This window comes from Equus asinus, chromosome 6 (assembly GCF_041296235.1).
Source record: "Equus asinus isolate D_3611 breed Donkey chromosome 6, EquAss-T2T_v2, whole genome shotgun sequence".
NCBI lineage: Eukaryota > Metazoa > Chordata > Mammalia > Perissodactyla > Equidae > Equus > Equus asinus.
In genome coordinates this window covers 56,792,725-56,814,592 of record NC_091795.1, presented here as the reverse complement: position 1 = coordinate 56,814,592, position 21,868 = coordinate 56,792,725, and the positions used below count along the sequence as shown (strand labels likewise).

At 44.3% G+C, this 21,868-nt stretch overlaps 1 protein-coding gene and 1 long non-coding RNA gene across 6 annotated transcripts in view; one reads left to right on the top strand and one right to left on the bottom strand.

Annotated features, from left to right (window-relative positions):
- Positions 1 to 21,868, top strand: part of SPTBN1 (spectrin beta, non-erythrocytic 1) — a 187,056-nt gene that overhangs the window by 70,607 nt on the left and 94,581 nt on the right. The window contains exon 1 of one of the 5 annotated variants that reach the window (XM_014842996.3): positions 11,950 to 12,664. The exons of the other annotated variants lie outside the window; for them this stretch is intronic. Within the exon in view, the coding sequence (XP_014698482.1) occupies positions 12,556 to 12,664 (109 nt within the window). The 5' untranslated portion in view covers positions 11,950 to 12,555. Of the gene's footprint in view, positions 1 to 11,949; positions 12,665 to 21,868 lie in introns of those variants that run through there. 5 annotated transcript variants of the gene reach the window in all.
- On the bottom strand, positions 7,965 to 13,106 carry LOC106832291 (uncharacterized). The gene is made up of 3 exons (XR_001398369.3): positions 13,048 to 13,106; positions 10,917 to 11,022; positions 7,965 to 8,100 (listed from the first exon to the last, which is right to left on the bottom strand). It is a non-coding gene; the product is annotated as an uncharacterized lncRNA (long non-coding RNA).

The following is a 21,868-nucleotide window of genomic DNA, read 5'->3' as shown; positions in this document are numbered from 1 at the left end:
GTCCCTTAGGCCTCTCAGATTGTGTGTGGGCTCCTGGGGAGTTAGCAGGCTGACTTCCTGTGGTTACCAAGGTGAGTTCTGGCTTCTTTTCCCAGTGGTTTCTGTGTACACAGTGTGATGCGAACTGTGTGTGGTTACGGGGATGATAGCAACCTTTATGCTTCTCCAGGAAATAATAAATGCCATGTAACTTTGACTCAAGTCCTAGGCTCTTGTTTATTTTTTCATTAACTTTTTATCTTTGATGAGTCAGAAACGCAGGCTCTTGTACGATGATAATAAGATTTTGATTATAATCACTTCAAATTACAGGCCCTTCTCCTGTATAATGATTTTTGCTATTTGCCCTTCCATAATATTCTTTAATAGGCAGAATAGAAGGACAGTGTTTTGATCAGTAAGAACCTTAGTCCGTTACTTTATAAGCCCTTATAATACTAAAATTATCCTTAACAGAAAACTTTGCATGTGCCCACGTTGACAGGATATTAATATTCTGTAACTGGGTGGGCAAGTCTGAATATTTCAGGATGGTTGATGATGGAGTATCACGAGACCTTAGGCGTAAGGAAAACTTGTCTGTCTAATATCTTGTGCACATCTGGGCCTGCACATGCACACACACACACACAAACTGTGTAAATGTGTGTGTGCCTGCCTAACTCTGATGTGTTGCTACTGACTAGTCCTAAATTACTAATTGATTACTCTCCTGTTTTGGGGACTTGATCTCAAAGATACTGACTTGAAGAAAGTTTTGAGCAATTGCATGAAGGTTGGACTTGTAAAAATCATTAGACCTGCCACTAGTGGTAACTCTGTGGTGAATGGACTTTATTCCACAGCACTACACACAGATGTGAGGCTTGGAGGCAATTGGGAGTCAATAACTAATTTATTAGGCCTTTTGTTGTAAAAATGAGAGCGGGCAGGATTCCCGTAAAGTTTTTTTTTTCCTGGAGCGTTGAAGAGAGGACTTGGAGGGATAAGCGTGTTGGTTGACAGCATTTGAGAATGTTTTGTTCCAGCTTCAGAATCACAGATGCATAACACGTGGCTTTAGATCTACTGTAGTACGTTCTGCCTGAGTCTTTACTGAAACTTAAAAAAAACTTTTAGTTGTGTCAAAAGACATATGAAATTTACCATCTTAACCATTTTTAAGTGTACAGTTCAGTAGCGTTGACTGTATTCACATGGTTATGGAGCAGATCTCTAGAACTTTTTCATCTTGCAAAACTGAAACTCTGCGCCCACTGAACAACTCCCCAATTCTCCCTCCCCCCAGCTCCTCGCAACCTCCATTCTACTTTCTGTTTCTATGAGTTTGACTACTCTAGATACCTCATATAAGTGAAATCATACAGTACCCATCTTTTTGTGACTGGCTTATTTCATAATGTCCTCTTAATGACTTAGTATAATGTCCTCAAGGTTCATCCATGTTGTAGCATGTGATAGGATTCCTTTTTTTTTTAAAGGCTGAATAATATTCCATTGTAGGTGTAGGCCACATTTTCCTTATCCATTTCATTTATCAGTGGACATCTGGGTTGCTTCCACCACTTAGCTCTTGTGAGTGGTGCCGCAGTGAACATTGGTGTTCAGATATCTCTTTGAGATCCTGCTTCCATTTCTTTTGGATATATACCCAGAAGTGGGGTTGCTGGATCATATGTAATTCTATCTTTAATTTTTTGAGAAATCTCTATTTTTCACAGCAGCTGCACCATTTTACATTCCTACTAACAGTGCACAAATGTTCCAATTTCTCCCCATCCTTTTCTGAAGCTTTTATTATCTTATTAAAATAAAGTGTAGTGGAGAAAAGCACTATCATGGTCACCATTCATGTTTTTCCTGGTAGGTGGTAATTAAAAAGGTGATAGAAATGGTAATAAAAAGGTGAGTGGAAACGTGGTTATGGGTGAGCTTGGCAGATTTTAGAAAAGAGCTTAGTCTCTCTCTTATCTCACTTCATTCCTTACCTGTCATTAAAATTCTAGTTATAATGAATGAATCCATTTGTCAGATGGTTTTAAAAAATACCTCCTGAATAAACTGTTCCCTCAGAACATCATAAGAATAATAAAAGCCCAGTGCAGAAAACTGAGAGAAAGGGTCTTTGGACAACACAGTGCACTGGGGCTGACTGTGTGGTTCTGTGCTGGGCTGAGAGGATGAGATCGAAGCTGCCAGTACCCTAGTCTGGGTCTTTATTCTCTCTGTGCGGGTACAAGTTGGACGTCAGAGCACACGGAAAGATATGGGTCATCTGCCACTTGGTGCAAGCCTGTTGGCTCCAGCTTGGTGTTGGATACTGCAAGGTGAGGTGGGAGAGGGGTTAGAATGAGCTTTCTCTGATTTCGAGCTTTGGGGCCACTTCACTGATGGGGAGGCTTGAGAAATGCTGCCACTTCCTTTGTCGTCAGCTCCCTGTACCTTCAAGTTTGCCCTAGAAATGAACGAGGCAGCAGGAATTCAGAAGGCCGGCTAATTTCCAGTATGCAGGAACTTACTGTGTATCTCTGGGCATGCTGCCCTGTGTCTCATTCTCCTTATCTATAAGTGAGATGATTGACTTAGGTAGGTGAATTTTGAAAAAGACCTCTTGACATCTGCTAGGAGTTCTGGCTTTCATCTTCTCTTTGTGAAGGGTTAAGGTATGGAGCAGGGGGTGCTGCATAAAGTGGAACAGGCTCTGCAGTTCACCCTATGGTGCCACCTCTCACAGAGCCTTTGCTCTGTTTAGGCTTCTGTTCAGTGTTCAGGCTTCTGAAATGCCTAAATTGTTTTTGAACTACTGTTTCTTAGATGATTCTGGGCTGGGGAGTCTGGAGTGAAGGTTACATAAAACTTCCATCTGCCCTAAAACAGATTATGATATGTTTCCAAGAGCATTATATCCAGAGGACCTTAGAGATTTTCTACATCAGATCCCTGAGATTTTAGAGAGAGTATTGGAGAAGCCAAGAGACTGGCTCAGGGTCACAAGGCCAGTCAGTGTCAAAAGCTGAGAATGGAGTCCACTTTTCACTTGTCTTGAGTTTGTAACTAGTGTACTTTCCATTATTTTAATTAGGTAGATAAGACTGGTACACACGAAGAGATAAGCAATACTCTAAGGCCATGCATGATAGGTACCAGATGAGGGGGGCTGACAGTACTGGTATAGGGTTTCTGAGAAGGAGGAATCATCTTAGCTAGGATAATCTGGGAAGCCTTCCTGGAGGAGGGAAGTTTTGAGCTGGGCTTGAAGGATGGGTGGACTTTAGACCAAGAGGTGAGGGGAACACCAAAAGCAGAGGCATGGAGATGAGAAAGCCCAAGACAGGTGGTAAGGCACAGATCAGTTTGGCTGGAGCAGAGGGACAGGTATGAGGAAAGGATAAAGACTGACATTTATTGATCGTCTGTCTTGTGTCAGGCATAGTGTCTGGTCCTTTACCCATGTCATCTCAGCATCCAGAGTCAGGAGGTGCCCTCCTGACCGTGTACTTGTTTGAGGACATCACTTTCTCTCCACCCCATCTGTGTACCTGGGATCTGTCTTCCTTAGAGTAAAAGTCAGTTACACTTTGATCTAGTGGAAAATACCTGGTTTAAAATGAGGAGAAGAAAAGAGGGAAGAATTGTTTCTGTAAAGAAGGTCTCAGAGGGAGTTGATAGTATTTCATTCTTTTACAGTAAGTGTGCAGTCTGCCTCCCAGGTAATGGCAGCTGGAGGGCCTTGGCGCTTCTGAGTGACTGGGCTGACCATGAATTATTCAGGGCCTGTGCCCAGTGAGTGGCTGCCTCGCAAAGTCCTTTGGGAGGGAGGCTGTGCTATCTCATTGAGAGATCACAGAAGCTCAGGTGCTGAGGAGGAAGAAATGACTGCACCCTTAAAATATTTCACATTTTGGCATGCCAGGGCCGCATGCAGTGTTCCATAGCCCTGCAACTGGGTAATCAGGACCTGTTTTTCAAAGAGCAAGAAATAACACCTCCACCTCCAATTAATAAATACAATAAGCTACACTGTCATGTTAGTGTGGCACATGTTGGCAGGGATTTAGTTAGAAGCCACATTAAAATTGGAGATATGACGGTATAGCAACAGAGGGCATTCATGTGGAAGAAACCCCACTCGGCTTTGTTCTTTTCTCCACCAAGTAGAAAAATGCTGTTGTTGATCCATTCAGAATGGTACTTTAACTATCACTAACCCCATCTGTTACATGCTACTGTGTGTGTCTGTGTCTGTGTGTGTCCGTCTGTCCCGTTTCATCAGCTAGGTTGAAAGTGCCTGCAGAGAAGCAATCACTTCTTATAATTACGTGGGTCCCTCCAATGGCTGTGCTTCCAGGTGGGGCTGAGAGCATGTTGGATGGGTTCACTTTTGCTCTCTGTAGACCAGGAGGTGTGGGGCCTGTGTCTTGATGATAAAGTTTGCATCTCCCACTCCCTTCCTCTTCCTACCACCCTCTCCAGGTGCCTGTTCAGCCTGTTCTTTCCACCTTTTCTCATTGCAGCCAGTTTATGTTAAGCTCTTGGAAAAGGTAAGATGGGTGTGAATACCTGAGGGCAGGGTCCAAGGCTTGCTTTCACAAAGAATGCATTTGTATTTCCTCTTTTCCCATTTCTTTCCCATGAGCTGTGCTACGAGGAAACAGTGTCTTCTCACTGTCCCATTTGCCCCCTTATAAACTCTGGCCCAATAGCTCTGAACACCTGTGTGTGTCAGCCTTTTCTCTCCATGTCAGAGGTGGGAAGCAGAACCAGAAATCCTGGGCAAGAGCAGGCCTGGCCCCAGCTGCATTCCTCAGATGTTCTTTTCCTTTGAACCACTCTACCTGCAGCGAAGGAGGCCAGTCTTGGCTCTGGCTGGTGTTATATTCACAGGCATAGCAACACCTGTTTGCTAAAGGTGGGGCCTCTGGACAGGGGCATTCTTTTGCCCATACAGGGAAGCTTTGCTCGTGCAGATAACAGACGCGATAAGAATGCAGGGATAGGGTTTGGCTGGGGTAGAAGATTCAATAAACTGCGTTCCTTCCCCAGGACTTTGGGTGCTTGATACTGAGTGTAACGTGCCATTTTTCTCCCTCTCAGCAGAGATGCCAGGTGCTTTATATTCAGTTGTGCTGTGACCAGTTGATCAAGAAACAGAAAAAGGATATGAGTGGAAATTAGATTTGCCCTGGTATTTCAGATTCAGCCATATAACTAGATGATTTTGTGGGAGGGGTGTGTGTGTGTATGTGTGTAAAGAGAAACATCCATATCCTCCAGGCAACAGAGGTAGCAGTTACTGTAGATGGAAAAATACCTTGAGCTGTCCCTTTAATGTTTCTTCTAGTTATCCTACATCCCGAAGTATCAAATCTGATAGCTCCACTTCAAACAAACATTGACCTTTCTAAAAACATAGGCCCTTTATAACTTGTTTCATAGTGAGTATTGTGTTCTTGCTATATTGGGTGTTAACTGCTTTAACATCTATAAAATACGATTTTCAAGATGCTTTTCCTGGTGTGTAATGGGGTGAGTTAAAGAGAAGGGTTTGTGAGTACTTCCCAGGTGGAGGACTGGTCCTGCCATTCCGAACTGTCCTTGTCCAAAAATCCAAAGGGGTGACCACTCTGGTTCCCAGCCTGAGGTCAGTGATTCTATGTGAAACCTAGAACATTCTGCAGCTAGTAGCCTCCTTGGTGGAGAGATGGCCAAAGGTAAGGTAGAATTAGTTTTTGAAATTTCCTCTATGAGGAGTTTAAAGACTAGTAATCATAGCTGTTAGGGTAGTGCTAAGATCTTTCTAAACATTTATCTCAATTATAGAATAACTCTATGAGGTTGGTCCCGTTATTGTGTGAATTTTGCAGGCTCAGAGAATCACAAAGTTAGGAAGTGGCAGACCCAGCTTCCTAGATTCCTAGTCTGTTCTGGCTTTGCATTTCCAAACCTGAGCCAAATGCTCTGTGGGTGGTGCTCTAGGAGTGAGTTGAGGGGTGGTCTCAGCCCTGATCAGCTGAGGGTCTTGTGGGTTGTGGGGTGAGAGGAGGGGAGGGGAAGCTGACTGCTCCCAGCTGTCCAGGCTGTGGGCCCTGAGTGTGAGGTGCCATTGGGGAGAAAGAGATGCTCTGGAGGGGTGGCAGGCAGGTAGCAACAGCACAGAAATGCCAGTGTCAGAAATGTGTTCTGCCAGTGGGACTTGTTGAAATTGCCTTTTTGGGGGGGGTTTCAGATTATTTCTTATGTTTTCTGTTATTTTTGGCTGGATATCATGGTAGTATGCTTGGTTGGTTGGTTGAGTTTTCTGGTATGTGTGGCAATTTCCATTGAAAAAGGCGTGGGGTTTTAAGAGAAGATCCATGCTGAGGCAGGCTTTGGGGAGAAAGGATAGCAGTAACTAGGTATTTACGGGGTGGCTGGCTCTCTGGGCATTATTCAGCAGAGTGGACAGAAGAAGGATCACAGTTAAGGATTCAAGACTGGGCGAAGTGGGCAGGAGGCTCCTGGAGAAGGGAATAGGTGGGCCAGAGAGACAAGGCAGAAAGAGAACCAGAGAGGCTTGACAGAAATATCCTCTACGCTTCGGCCCTGTAGAGCATACATGCGGCAGCATGATTTGGGGCCCACTTCTCTATCTGGCCACACAAGTGGAAGAGGATTGTGTTAGTAGTATTATTTTGGTTTCCTATAAAGAAATGCTCAGGAGAAATTGGTTGTAGTCATCCAACTGTCAAGGAATTTGACAGTGATGAACGAAAGGCAGATCTGGAAATGGCAGTAGAGAGTGGCTAAGAATCTGGCAAAACAGTTTATATGTAAAACTTTGTTGTTTTCTGCCCCTCCCTATTCCTACTACTTTTTTCCCTAGCTCTTGAGTCGGTTTTTCAAGTCCTTAAATGTGTACAAATCCCATCACATCTTAGCATTTTGGCCATCGTCTCCCAGACGTTTTCAGTCTTGCTAATGTTTAGATGTTCAGGAAATGAACACTCCATAGTTTACTCTTTCAATCTTGCTGTAATGCAGGAAAAGCATTCTTTTTTTTTTAAACCTCCCAGACTACATAGAGCCTTTTGGAACAAACAGAGGCTTCATCTTACCCTCTACTACATGCTAAGTTATACAGAATCTTAGTGTACAGGTCCAACACGTATGAGACGAGGAATAAGACCAAACCAAACAAGACCAAACAAAACGCATTCACAACAAACCCCCAGAACCCTCAAACTAGTAACTTCTGTATGAACTAGCAGAGAATGTGCCTGATCCTAACCCAAACTAAGTGCTGTAGAAGTTCTTGTGGTGGCTTGCTTGGGTTTTAGGTTTATCTTGATACTACTTACCAAGTTGTATGGTTTTTCTGAAAAGCTTAGAAACCACTGGTAAGCTGATACTCTGAGTACCAAGGAGAAACAGTGCTAGACTTGGTCACTCTTGGGTCCAGGTTGGCTCTGCCACTCACCAGCTGTAGCGCCCTGGGAAAGGCACTGTGTCTGTCTGAACCTCAGTGGCCTTGTCTGCAAAATGGATACAATACCTTCTTCACAGGGTTAGTCATTTGAGAAAATGTCTGTGAAAGCATTTTGTGAACTACAAAGTGCTGTAATAATGTGGTGATGTTGTTACTGTGGCCATGCAGTTTATGTGGAGATTGATGATAATTGGGACTACAACAATAGTCTCCAAGAGGGGGGAGCCCAAATCACTCATAAATACGTTTAAAACCAGAAGGAGTTTTTTATGACCATAGATTCCAACCTGTTCGATTTATAGGTGAGGACTGTGAGGCCCAGGGAGGGTTAGACATGCATGTAATTACTTGGCTTCTTGGTGGCACTCAGAGTTGGGGTGAGCCTGAGCTCCTGACTCTGGACTCTGGTCTTTCCACCACACCACAGCACTTCTACTTTGTGCTGTCTGCAGATAATTCTGGGGACTTGGTTTTACCTTTCTGGCATCACAAGGATGGCAGATACATGTTACCCGGGCTTCGGTTCCTTCGATCCCATAGTTGACTTTGCCAGATTACGCCTTGGAATCTTGTTGCAGCTTGAAGGCAGGCACAAGCACATACCAGAGTTGCCCACAGGTGTTGATATCCCTGGCCTGGATGAGGGGAATTATTTTTTTTAGATTAGAAAAGATTGAGGGAATAGGCCAAAATTGCATGGTGTGTTACTGCAGAGAGCTTGGTTGACTATTGAGCATTCTGAAACGATCACCCCCCGCTTACTGTTCCCACTCATATGCTACACGTGTCTGCCATTGGTGTCTTCAGGATGATTATTCTTAGATCACTATAAATAAAACTGTGGGGAGGACCCTTGGCTTCTGACTTTATTCAGTTAGAGCTGGGCAAGTTCCTTTCAATTCCTCCTTTCCTCCTCAGCTTGTCTCCATCCTTCCTCTCCTACCTCTGAAGTTAAGGGTACCTCCTCTTGACTAAGGTGGACTGCTCCACCCATTCCTTTGAGCCATTTTCCCACTGGCCTTTGCTTGCCTATGCCAACTCAGGGCTGAAACCTGACAGAAAACATGCTCAGCTGGACCCTGTCCCAGAACCCCTTCCCCTGGTCCTGTAGCTCCCATTCATAGTCTTATCTTCACAACCTCTACCTTCTGGTTCTCCTTCTTCCCTTTTCTCCTCATTCTTGAACTCCCTGTAACCTTGCTTCAGCTTTTATTACCCCATTGACCTCCTCATTCACACGCTGGGTCACCTTTTCTCTGACTTCTAGCTCCTTGTTCTTTTTGCAGCATGTGATGCCTTCTGTTGCCTTCCTTGCTTGATCTCCCCTCTCTTGGATTTTCAGTCTGTAACTCCCTTGGTATCTCCCTGTTGTTTCCTCTTCCTCTCAGACCCAGGCCTTCCCCCGGGCTCTGTGCTCAGCCTCTTGCCTCTTACATCCCTTCCTAGATTTAAGCCCACTACAGTCTCTACTCTCATTCCATGTGTATTCAGCCTTGAGGTCTAGGTCCACATCCCTGACTGCTTCTGGACATGTCACCCTGTGGTGTTGTAGGTATCTCAGATTCAGCTAGAAGGAAATGTTCAGTCCTCCCTTACACTCTGCAGCCAGCTGTATAAACCCTAGCATCTTCTTCAACCCGAGCCTTTGAACCTCCCACATACAGTTGGTTACCAAAGTCTTGTGGATTAACTCTTGCATCAAGCCCATTTCTTTGTTCCCATTGCCACACCATGACTAGTCCTTTGACCTGGACAACTGCAGTAACCACCTGAGTGACCCTGCTGTCTTCAGTCTCTCTCCTTTCTCCCCATTCTAACCTACCACTGTCATAATAATCATCCCCAGAGTCTAACCCAGACGCCATCCTCCTCTGGCTCAAGTCTCCAATGGTTCCCAGGCCAGGCTTAGTTCCAAGCCTGCCTCTCAAGGCTTCCCTCCTGCCTGACAGTCCTTTATGCTCCAGTCAAAGGGCAGCACTCACTGGTGCTATTCCTGGGACAGTCCCGTCAGTGTCAGTGCCTTCACTTGTGCTGCCCTCCCCCTAGCAGGGAGGAAAGGAAAGGAGGCTTCCCCCTCACCCTGGCCTGTTGATAGTCTGCCTGTGCTTCCAGGTCTGGTCAAATGCAGTCTGTCCTGCAGTTGTTCCTGCCTGCTTTCCTGGGCAGGTGTGACCTCCTGTCCTCTGAACTCTTGTAGCTCTCCTCTCCTAGCCCTTATTCTGTTCTTCTGGAATTGGACTGCTTGCATATCTATCTGTCCCTTCTCCTTTGGCCAGCAGCTCTCCCAGTCATCTTTGAATCTGTCCAAAATGTTGGACAGTGTGCCTTGCACACAGTTGGCACCCAGTAAACACTGAGTGGAATAAACAGTGAGCACCTCTGGCCTTCCTTTACCTCCTCCCTCTGTGAGTTGGAGGTGGTCGGATGAGCCATCAGGGTGTGTCCTCTTTTTCCCTGGCCCCATCACGTCAAACAGACCCCCACTTCCTACCTCCTGCCCCTCTGCAGTTATTAAAGCTTTCCCCAGCCTCAAACCTTTCTTTCCAATACTTATGTGTGTTCACCATGCCTGGCTTGTTCTAAGTCTGATTTTCTGGATTGAGTGTGGTACGCTAGTCCCAACCTCTGCCCCATCACATTGTATGTAACCTGGCTAATTAGAAAGCTTATTTCACCTACTTCCGCATACCAGAGGGAGCTGAAAGGGAGACTCTGAGTGTTGATCCATATTCTGTTCATTAAGTGGCTTAAAGATTAAAAATAAAGTGTTGTAAATTGGCAAGCACTTTGCAGTCTCATAGCTGGACATTTAGAGACTTATCACTTCACCAGTATATTTAATAGTGAAGACGGACCTATTAAGATCGTAATTGACAAGTTTCCATCCTACTCTTTGTAGCCTTGATGGGATATGTGGGGAAAAAATGCGAGAGGAGGTGAATTTTGAAAAATATACTCCTAATTTTGAATAGGATGACCATTTTTAGGGCATTTTCACATCATCCCCTCAGTGACCTTGTAGAGGTAGGCATTAATTATCCCTGTTGGACAGCGGAGGTTTAGAAGGAATCCAGGGTTTCTTCTAAGGTCACAGGTGGTTAAGAGGCTTGGCCAGGACCAGAAACCCAGATCTTGGGAATCCTAGTCAAGCGCTTCTTCCAGTACCCCGCGTTTTGCTAGTGAATTGCAGCAGTGGTAAAGGGCTTTAGAAAATGCTCTACATCCTGGATGATGAGAAATGTCTTCAAATCATGGGCCTAGCTTTAGAAAGCTAAAGGTTGATACTGGCCATATTAAAAACCCATGCTTGTGGCTGGAAGGAGTGGGGGTTGTTCAGAGTTGAGCAGTCAGCCAGACTCTAGGTTTGTTTTAACTCCAGTCCTGGACAGGGATGCCGTTCTTGAATTACAAGTGCCCTGGAGACTAAAGTAAACCTGGGGTGGAAGCTCACCTCTTTAGTGCAGATTGGAATCCTTTAGGAATGAAATTACCTTCTTCGGTGAACATTGCTGCAGGGCTCCATGCTGGAAACACCAAATTTGCAATTTGTCTTCTGCCTGTAGTGAGGAAAAGGGGGGCGGGGTGGGGGCGGAGACTAGGGTCAATTATTTACCAAGATTACATTTTGATCACGGTTATTTTCTGTGTAGAGGACTTTATTTTTGATTGAGCTTGGTGGGAGAAGAAGCTAAGGAGGAGAGTTTAACAATCTTGAAGAACCCAAAAGTTTAGAGGCCTTGTTTGACAAATCAAAGTAAGATTTGAGTCTCTGGGCATACCGCCCTGAACCCGCCGGATCTCCTTTGATCTCAGAAGCTAAGCAGGGTCGGGCCTGGTTAGTACTTAGATGGGAGATTTGAAGGTAATTTTTTTTCTCTTATCTGCACATCGGCTCATAAACTTCCAGGTTAGGGATCCTAAGGTGTTTATCTGTGTACCTTTCTCCCACATCTCCCACAATGCCTTGCAAATGGGTGCTCCCATAAACTTTCCTTGCATCAAATTACAATTATAGGGCCAGGGTTATCCCAGAAAACGTCCAGCTCAACATCCCACGATGGCAGCAGAAGTCTGTTAAGGAGATTCTATTGAGAGCCCTAACTTATGCCTCCCCTCTCTGCGGGCCTGTGCGGTGCCCAGCGTGACTTTGTTCTAGTTTCACGCGGCCGGCCGCCGCCGCCGCCGCGGCGTGGTTGGCGCCCGCGCAGTGGGGACGCCGTGTGCGCCCAGGTGCGCGGCCCGCGTGGCCGCCTTATTTCCGCCGACCCTGAGTAGTGGATGAGCCGGCCGGCCGGGGACTTGCGGGGCTCTGTACCCTCCCGCCCGCCTCCTTTTCATGTGATAGTAATCGGAGACTTTTCCGTTACGTGAGGCTCTCAACAAAAGATTGTAATTCCAGCAGCTTTGTTCGGGAAGGTACCACTGCGGCGGGCGCGTCCTGGGCCCGGCCCTGGGTCGGCGGCTCGGGGCGGCGGGGGCGCCGTGGGCCGCGCGGGGCGGCCGGGGAGTGGGGTCCGCGCGCCGGCGGCCTCCCCTGCGCCCCTCCTGTGGTACAGCCTGTGTTTCCTCTACAATGCTGTTATGCTAATCAGGTGACATCACCGCCCGGCGCACCGCGAGTGGCTCCTGATTAAATTACAAACCGACGGCCACGGCGGGCAGCCGGGAGGAGGTGTGCGCGCTGCTCCCGCCAGCGCCCCGGCTCGGCGACGGGGGCATGCTTAGGATTGGCCGTATTTTTAAAAATTTCTAAGTCGGACTTGCGCCTCCCTCCCTCCGTCCCTCCGCCCCTCCTTGGCTATTTATTTCAGTCTTCTAGCCAAGGGCCACAAAAGGAAGGAAAGCAACCAGGAATTAGATGCGTGTTTGGTAACTCCTGGCCCGGCTAAGGTGGACTCTCCTGCAGCCAGCTCCCTATCAGATCACCCTGCTGGACTTTCAGACCGGAATGGGGCTTCCCTAAGGTCCAGCCCTTTTCGCAGGGGCCGAGAGCCAAGCCGTGCGGAAGCTGCTGTTTGTTGGATGGGGCTTGGAGGGGGCCGGAGCGGGATCTCCACAGTGCAGCCTGCCTGGGCGTTACGCCGGGCATAATGGAATTGCAGAGGACGTCTAGCATTTCCGCGCCGCTGTCGCCGGGTTACACGGGGCAGGTGCCTTACAACTACAACCAGCTGGAAGGGAGATTCAAGCAGCTACAAGGTAAGCCCCCTCCCAAAGGCTGGGCCTGCCTGAGGCCGTGCCTACGGGAGTTCTGAGGCTTTATTTGTGCCATATGGTACGTGACCCTAATGAAGACGGGCGGCCGCACGGCCCGGCCCCAAAGCCTCTGGTTGGCTGCGAGCACCCCATTGACTGCTTAAAGGAGACAGTTTCTTACTCTCTACTCTAGAAAAACCACCGTTTGGTGCCCCCCCTCCCCGGTGTCCTTTTGGCTCTCTTGTCAGGTATCCGCTGCCCACTGCACACACATTTTCTGCCCTTTGAGCTGTCTTTGTATCGCAGTAGATCAATGCTGATAGACCTATTAGTATGCAAGTATTTGATTCCGGGTCACCTCTGTCTCCCAGCCCCCAGCCTCTTACCTCTGGGAAGCCTAAAGGTGTAAAGTGCACTGCTCGACACCCAGTCCTGTAGAACAATAGCAATAGGGAGGAGGGAGTGGTCTTTTTGTTCCTAAGTCTTGGGTAAATTACAGTTTTGATTACAAAGCTTAATTTTAACTCTTTTGATGTATTGTGTTGGGGGAGAGCCTTCCCATCAATTTAGTGGGCTATGTAATTTATAATGAAAACCAGTTACTGTCGTTCCGATGTTATGGGTTGGATTAGTTGGATCAATTTCAGGTTTCTTGGAGTCTATATTAGTCTCAAATAATTGAATGAATCCAATATTTTACCGCACGTATTTTTATGGTGAGCAGGGTCCTGTGTGCATCGGTGTGTGGGGTGATGGCCCTGCAGCCTGCGGCCGGGGTGGCCCCTGCAGCACTTGGCTGTCCCTGCCCAGCCAGTGGGCCTGGCCAGTGGTGTCTCAGAGCTTATACATGAAAAAGAATTCATAACTGAAAACAGAACTCCTTCCGTTTGGAAGCCCCTGGAACCAGTAATGGGCCAGGAATGGCTCTAATGCTGTGAAAAAGTAGCCTTTGCAGACTGTATATGTTTCTTATTTTAACTCTTCTTAGTGCCACAAATGTGGTTCCTGTGAGGAGGAGGAGGAGGAAGGAAGGAAGCAGCTCAGTCCTAGAATGTTTTCGTTGGGAGGAGGGAGGAGGATGTATTTCATTCATAGGTTTATTTGTCTTGTGAAATAGTTGACAGTAATGACACTTTTCTGGAAAACAAGAGGCAGAACAGGACGTGATTTTAAACATTTACTAGGCTGTGCTGCATTCCTGGGGCAGTTAGCTAAGAGGAAGCTCCATTCTCTCCAGGGAATGGTTCTGTGTCTTTGGTTCATTCCTCTTGAGCTCTTCGAAGGTGGAATTGGGTTTTTTGGAAAACTTGAGGGGGCCAGCGCTGTTGGGGGAACTTTCAAGTGGTAACCAGAAGAATGGGGGTGTGTGCGTTATCTTCTGGGTCTGTGTTAGGAGCGCCGCGGTTTTAGGTTGTGAGAATTCAGAACGCGTCTCTTCTTCAAATGACGCAGGCCCCCCACTACATCGTGTCATAGGCCAAGGAGAAAACGCTCCTGGGTGATCCTCTATCAGAAAACCTATCACTGATGTCCAGTCAGCCCACTCCTCTAGTCTCAGAAGGAATACAAAACCAAGGAGAACGTACGAGAAGGTGTGGCGAGGAGTGTACCCATAGGCCCACCCATGACAAAAGGCTGTTATTCTGAAAGGTTTGAGGATGGTTGTAAAACTGCTCACTGAGAAGGGTGGAGTTTACACACAGGAAATGTCTTAAACTGTCCTCTCTGGACAGAGTAAATTTAAATTAAAAAAAAAAATCACCACATGCCTCTCATATTTTACCTCGTGTTTCTCAAGGAAATACCTTCAAAAGAGGTGGGCTTCACAGTTTGGTGGCTTTTTTTTTTTTCAGTTACCTTTGTCCCCTAATTTAGTTCTGGATATCTTTCTTATTTCTGAATATTGTGGTTTAGGAGTTACACAACTTTAGTGTTGGTATTTCTGTAACAGAAAACCACCCATGTTGAGGAACTGAGAAAGGGTGAATTAACTTTCAAGTCTGTGGATCCCAGAAGAATTACAAGCATTTGGCACCATCGTTAGTAACGAATGGAACTGATTGCATTTTAAGCCACTTTAGGAGAATTTTTGATAACACTTTTCCCACCCCCACTTTGGTGTTTTGTTTATTATTTGTAGTTCTTCCAATCTTCCCATCTTGGATTACATAGATTCTATCTGCTGATTTAATTTTGTTCATGCCTACAAAGCTGTGTTTTCCAGTTTTCTGGGTATAATCCTCCATAGCGCTTATAACCCAGTATTGGCAAGCTACTCCTCTGAATCTGTATTGATTTTTTTTGAAAGCCTCTTATTTGAATTCATCAATTCAGCATCTATGCCTGAGAGTCTCAGAGTACTGTGATTTTGTGAGATAGTTCTGCATTTTTGCTGGTTTCAAATATTTTCACACTGGATCCTAAAAATTGAGGGAAGGACCGTGGGATGAGATGTGATGTCCCAGCTAAGAGACGTATGGTGTTAAAATGAGTCTGGTCTACTTAGATAAAGTAGTTTCTAGAGATTTATAGGTAAGTAAATAAGTGTGGTTAAAAACAAAACCTCATTGACTTAAAGGGCTGACATATAGAGTGATATCTGTCACAGTAACGCTCCGGGACTTTCAACCTCTGATGGCTTCAGACATTAACCACCAACACCCAGCACACACCTAACAGACACACCCAGTGCTTGCTCTCTCACTTGTAAAATTTTCACCTGCAAAATTAAGCTACCACCTTCTTCAGAGTCTGTTCATGTATCTGATAAAGTTGGATCAGTTGTTTTGTTTTTCTTTTTTAAATAGGAGAGGAATACTGAAATACAACAGAATTCAACCTCACATGATTAGAAAAATGTGTTTGTTGTAACAGGTTCATAATACCTTTTCTCCAGTTCCACATCAGCCAGCTTGACTCCTTATAGGAAAATATGCCTGCTGCTCTTCTACTCAGAAACTGTTGCTTGTGCCTGTTGTGTAAATTAAATTCCAGATTCCTTAGCTTGGCATTCAGGACCCTCCCCCAAATGGCCCCACCCCATGGGCTTCCTGTTCCAGCTCTAACATTCCAGTCAGATCTTCCAGGTAGGCAGGCCTGCAGCTCTTCGAAAAACCAAGCCCTGGGTTTTGCCTTCATTGTCTACCTTCTGCCTCAAATGCCCGCCCTTTCGTTTTACCTAGAGAAACCTTTCCTACAATTTTATAAGACTGCGTATATTCCAGTTATTCCTTGTTCTTCTTGTCTCCTCCGTTGGGGTTGGTGGGAAAAAGATTTCATTGAGTGCTTACCATATACCAGACATATTACTAGGAGCTTTGTATATGGTATCTTGTCTTTGTAACATACCTAACAAGGTTTTAAAGAAGAGAAGAGTCAAATAGCTTGTCCAGGGTCACAGACATTTTTGAGCTCAGGCTGCACGTTGTTGTTCTCTTTCTCCTCCCAGATTTCTAGATATTAATATTTTTTTTCCTGCAGAAAAAAAGTGGGGTGACGTTGTGAAATGCCCACCCTAACCTGACTCCCTTTCCTGCCTACCTGTCCCCTAGAGCATGGATTCTATTGGCTCTGGGAGTGGAATTTTAATGAAGACAAGATCTAGTTGCAAAGCATCAAAATGAACTTTTCTCTGCCTTGTTTGCACCCTGACATCCAGCACCTGGTATTTCTGGAGGATGTGCTTTCTCTTGGCTATTCTGGCTTAATAAATTTGTCCCACTGTCCAGAAAGAGTTATGGAGTGGTCTGTCTTCATTGGGGCATAGAGGGAAATCAAAAAGTTTCAGGCCATGGGAATGCGTTACTCAGTTTTATTATGTGCTAGCTCAGAGTTGCCTTGTTGAATTTCTTCACTTTTTGGTTTTGATTTCTTAACTGTTAGGGAAAGAATATTGCTGGTTTTATACATGTGGATCCTGAAGAAAATTTATTCTTAAGTTTTTAAGAACTTTTCAGTTTGTTATGGTGTCTAGATGTTTGTCTTGTATAATTTCTTTAAGCTTAGATAAAGATTCCCATGTTTACACCTGTTTGTCATGAAGAAAATTTTAAGTTCTTAGATATGAAGTAATTGTCTTCAAGTATTTCCCACTGTGACAGTGAAAAGAGCTGATAATAAATGATAACCCTTGTGTTTTTGGGAGGGGGCAAGATTTATAAGAACGTATTTGGGTTTAATGAAAGCATAAAAGATTGGCTTTTTGGTCTGGATACCTGCCAATACTATGATACTATAGGTTTTCTAAGTCCAGATAACTTTGTGGTATAAATCACCAATTTAAAAAAAAACTACTTTCACCAGTTTGTCTGAGTTTGAGCTCAAAATTAAGAAATTCCTAACAGGTTTGTGAATTAGAATCCTTTCGAATGATGTAGTGATGATAATAATTATCATTAATTTATATAGCACTTAACTTTAATATGTGTCATCTTGCATAATTAACTAAATGAGATTATTTGAAGTACCCAGTGTGGGATCTAGTACTTAGTAACTTCTAAGTAAGTGTGCATAATATTAGTATTAATAATTCTGTGGGGTCGATATTCTCTTACTTTTTATAAAGAAACAGGCCATTGGATTAAGATCAGCCTGTATGAGGCTACCTCTCCACAATCCAGGTTTTCTGACTGCAAATTTTATCTCCTGTAACCACAAAGTGTGGGTTAAATATGAGGCACGACACCCGTTACCCAGATATCATGAATACATTCTGATGGCATAGAAAATTAATGAGCTCAGAACTGCTCAGATTTCTGGACATGTGGTGCCCTCAGTTTTTGGTGTGCTAGGGACACTGACAGTCGAGGGAATACGGATTCTTTTAGCTTAAATCCAACATTTGATTGGGATGACTGTTGAAAGGAATCTTGGAGGCCAGCTAGGAAGAAGAGGAGGGTGACAGATAACTCCCTTTTTGGAAAAGATACCACTTTTCTTAGGGTAGTGAAATAATGGGACTCTAAACTCCTGACTGCTGAGGAAGCTTTCTGGATGACCGTGTTCCTGATGATCACCTCTTCTCTCGCCGTGGGCCTGAAAAGGGGTCTGTTCACAGCTCCACTCCCTCTTGGTCTCTTTCTGTGGTTTCCTAAAGCGCCCCCATGCAACTGTCCCAGCCTCCCTAAAGCTGGGCCCTGATGAGAGCTCTCCTCTGTGCAAAAACTTTTGGGATTTGACTTCGGGGTCGTTTGGCTTTTGCTGACATTTCCATATCCAGCTCCTGCTGCTCCTTGTTTGACAGTACTCGTGACTCCCTAAACCTACCCTGCATTTTCCCACCCTTGAGACCCTCCTCTTCTCGTTTCTTCCACTAGGAATTATTTCTTCTGTCAGGATGATTCTTTTGAGGTTCATTTCAGATGCCACTTATTCTAAGTATTCTCAGAGGAAGGGGAGGCCAGAATCCCTGCTAGTTCCCCTCCTTTAAAATTTATAGTGTAAGCACGTGGCCGTTCTGTGATTTTTCACAGACTGCTTTTGGTTACAGTGTGAGTTTGCCTCTTTATTTTCCCTACATTTCGCAATGTTTGGGAGCATAAAGACAAAAGTCTGACATAACCTGTCTTACGTGTAGCAGTCACTAAGTCTTTGTTGAAGAGTAAATGGATGAAGTGAATGTTACGGACTGCTTTATTGCAGTGGTTCTCAAGGTGACGTCCCCAGACGAGCATCAGCATGACCTGGGAACTTGCTAGAAAGAGAAATTCTCAGGCCCTACTTCTGACCCTACTGAATTAGAAACTCTGGGGGTAGGGCCCAGCAATAGGTGTTTTTCACTAGCCTGCTAGGGGACTCGGATGCACGCTAAAGTTTGAGAGAGACTCCCTTGTTGGATCAGTCATACAGTCTTTGCAGTTTGGGAGGCAATGGGGGACCATGGGGAAGAACAGACTGCAAGAATTGCTCCAAAATAGGAGCAGGTATTACATCTGCTTTCTTATTGAAGAATGAAGAGTTGTAGAAAAGTATGTTTTAGAACAAAATTGTGTAATAGAGAGGAAAATGCATTTAACTAGTCAGGAATGGGCTCTATCCTGCTAAATCACAGCAGCCCTTTAACATCTGTAGGCCTCAGCTACCTCATGTGCCAAATGGGCTCAATTATTTGTCCCAGTTCCCCCATCAAGTTGGTGTGAAGACCAATCTAGAAAGAGAGAGAAGTTTAGAAAAAATGGTGATAAAGATAATAGTATGTGTAGGTTCCGAGGACAGTTCAGTAAGGCATCTACTTTAGTTCCATTTAGATTCTTAATAAAGAATCTGTTGCATTTAACTTTAAAAACAAAAATCCCAGCAACTTGACATCTGGAGGGGAGGCAGGTAACTGAAGATTTGAAGATAACTGTAGATTTGGGCTGCTTTCTTTATTTGAGTACTGGCCAGGTTTACGTTCCAGGGTGTCTTGAAGAGCAAATGCCATAATCTATGTGAAGTTTCCTTGAAAACATCCATGTACTATTAAAAACGTAAAGTATGGTTATTGTTTACATAATCATATTTTAAGGAAAACTTTTACATATAGATTAACCCTAAGAATTCCAGTATTGTACAGCAATTTAAATAATGGACCTCAGGGTTTGTTTTCCTCTCTTCTGAAAAATGACGGAGCTTGAAGTTTTCAATTAATGATAGCTTCACAGCCATACATCTGTTCATGCTAGAATTACACTTGTGCACATTATCAAAATAAGCCAGGCAGATTGCAACCATTTTTAGATCTGGGTGCCTTTTCTTCCTCTTGCCTGACAAGTTCCTTTCCACTCTTAGGCCCCAGCTATGAAAAACTAATGATGGGGGAAATAAATGATAGGGGTATGGTAAGCATTTTTCTAACTTCAGTCTTCCTTTCTGGATTGGCTTAATTAAAAAGTTGGCAGTTGTCAAACCATTTCGTGGATGCAAAGGACTTGCCGTTTAATAGCTCAGTAGTTGGTCATTAATCTAGGCTACTTGAGACCAAGAAGAATCCTAAGAAATAAAATAATAAAACTGATTTTAAAAAATAGAGGCCTTGTTTGTTTATTAATAAATATTTATTGATTGCCTGCTTTTCAAGGAGCAGCTGTCCTCTGGTTAGGAAATGTGTAAGCGTGTTTCCACAGTGCTGAAATTGCGGGCTGAGCTGACCGGTGAATAAACGCAGGTGGAGAAATAAGCTTGTTCCAGGTGAGGGACCAGGTAGGGAAATTTGAGCCGATTCAGGGTGGCCAGAGTGCAGAGGGAGGGAGGGCTGGTAGGAAGGGTTCTAGAAGGATAAAATTGACAAAGGCCAGAGGATGCATGGTCCTGTGAATCAGGTTAAGGAGTTTGGAAGTGTCAGGCAGTGGGAAGCCACTGAAGGATTTTAAATAGGAGAGTGACTTGTTCTGACTTTTTTTGGTCAAAGAAAGCCAGTCCTGAGTGTGATTGCTTTGGAGAGTGGTCAAGAGAGGAGGCGGGAGACCAGTTAGGCTGTTGGCGTTTGTGGGGTGAGAAACTTAGAAACAACATAGCCTCCTTGAATATTGAGCTGCAAGGAACTTAGAACCTTCTCTCTCAGTGTGATCTGTAGGTGACCTGGGAGTTGGTTGGAATTGCAGAGTCTCGGGCCTACCTGAGACCTGCTGAGTCAGATCAGAACCTCATCTTAACAAGATGCCTGAGTGGTTTCCCTGCACCTTCAAGTTTAAGAAGCACTGCCCTGGAAATCGTCTCTACTTGCTCCCCTACCCCTATAAATAGAGAAGGAAATAGTCCCAGAAAGGTTATGACCTTTCTGAGGTTTAAAGTTTGTATGTTTTATATAAAGACTGCATTAAAAGTAGTTTTGTGGGGGCTTTTTTCTTTTAAGTAAACTGGATAATTTTGGCTAACTATAAAAATAATCTTGTATCTAAATGTATAATAGTTAATTAAAGTTTAGTATTACCTTAGGAGATTACAGAGCTTTAAAAGCACGGTTGGTTAATTCCTAGCTTTGTAAGTCTTTGTAGAATTTGCCTGGGATTTTTTTACTTGCTAATCCTCCAGTTCTAGAAATGTGTGAGGTTAAAACACAGTTTCTTTTCATTTGCCCATTTGGTATTAATGGAGAATTACAAAAATACTCAGGGCCAGTTTCTCTCTCTTCTTCCAGAAATTCAGCATGGTGTCCTGGGAAGTAGAGGCTTATTAAGTCCATGCCTGCTTTATGACTTCACCCTTTGATATACTTTTAAACTATTTTTTTAAAAGCAAAAATATCTCCTCTGCCCCCATCTTCCATCTAGGTAAAACGATCCTATATTAATAAATGTTGCTGTTCTAACAGTTGGTGAGACTTTAGCCCAGTTTCACGTGTGTCAGACTTAACCTAGCAGTGCCTTCAGGTTTTCGTGTTAGAAGTGGATTTGAAATACGTTAAATATCTGTTACTTGATAAGTGCTCATTTCCTGTGAGTCTGCAGGGGAAGCTTTAAAATTACTGAGCATTGATTAGCTAGGGGAGAAAAAGCACCTGCTGAAACTTGTTGGCTGGAAGTTTTTGCGCCTTAGAAGAAGAGATAAGTGACTTCTGTTCTGGATGGCACCACCCCAGAACCTTGCTGACGGAAGGGGCGCGGATAATGAAAGCACTAGTAGTCAGGAGATGACTCAGATGTTGTTCTTTCAAAAGCAGGGTTGAAGGTCATTAATGGATACAGTTAAATTTCTAGCTGTTCTTTGTGTTACTCTAAAATTCTTTTTATATATTTATTATTTCACAGCCATGTTAGGATACCTTCAAAAGAAATAAGATTGAAATAATAGTTGATGTAAGATCCTGCAATCCTAGCAAATCTTAATTTTCCAATAGTTCTTATCTATAGGCGTCTCTAATTTAACATGATTATAATTGTTATGTAGATTCAGTTTGGTCTTGGTGTCTTCTTTTTATTTTTTACTTAACATTGTATTACAAACTTTTCATATGTGGTTATTTCTGTGCCTCTTGCCACATACTGCAAAATTGCTTTCCAAGTCAGGGTAATTTATTTACCAGTCTGAGCCAGTTATCTCATCTATGGGATGGAAGTAATACAAATTCTGTGTAATAAGATTGTTGTAAGAAAAAGTGAGATTCTCCATGGAGACTGTGTTTGGCATGGTACCTGGTGCATAGTGGGCCCCCAGTAATCAATGGCAGCCTTTATTACTGGTCCTAGTTAAATGGCAAAGCAGGGCTCAGCAGGGGCCAGTCTTTTGAAC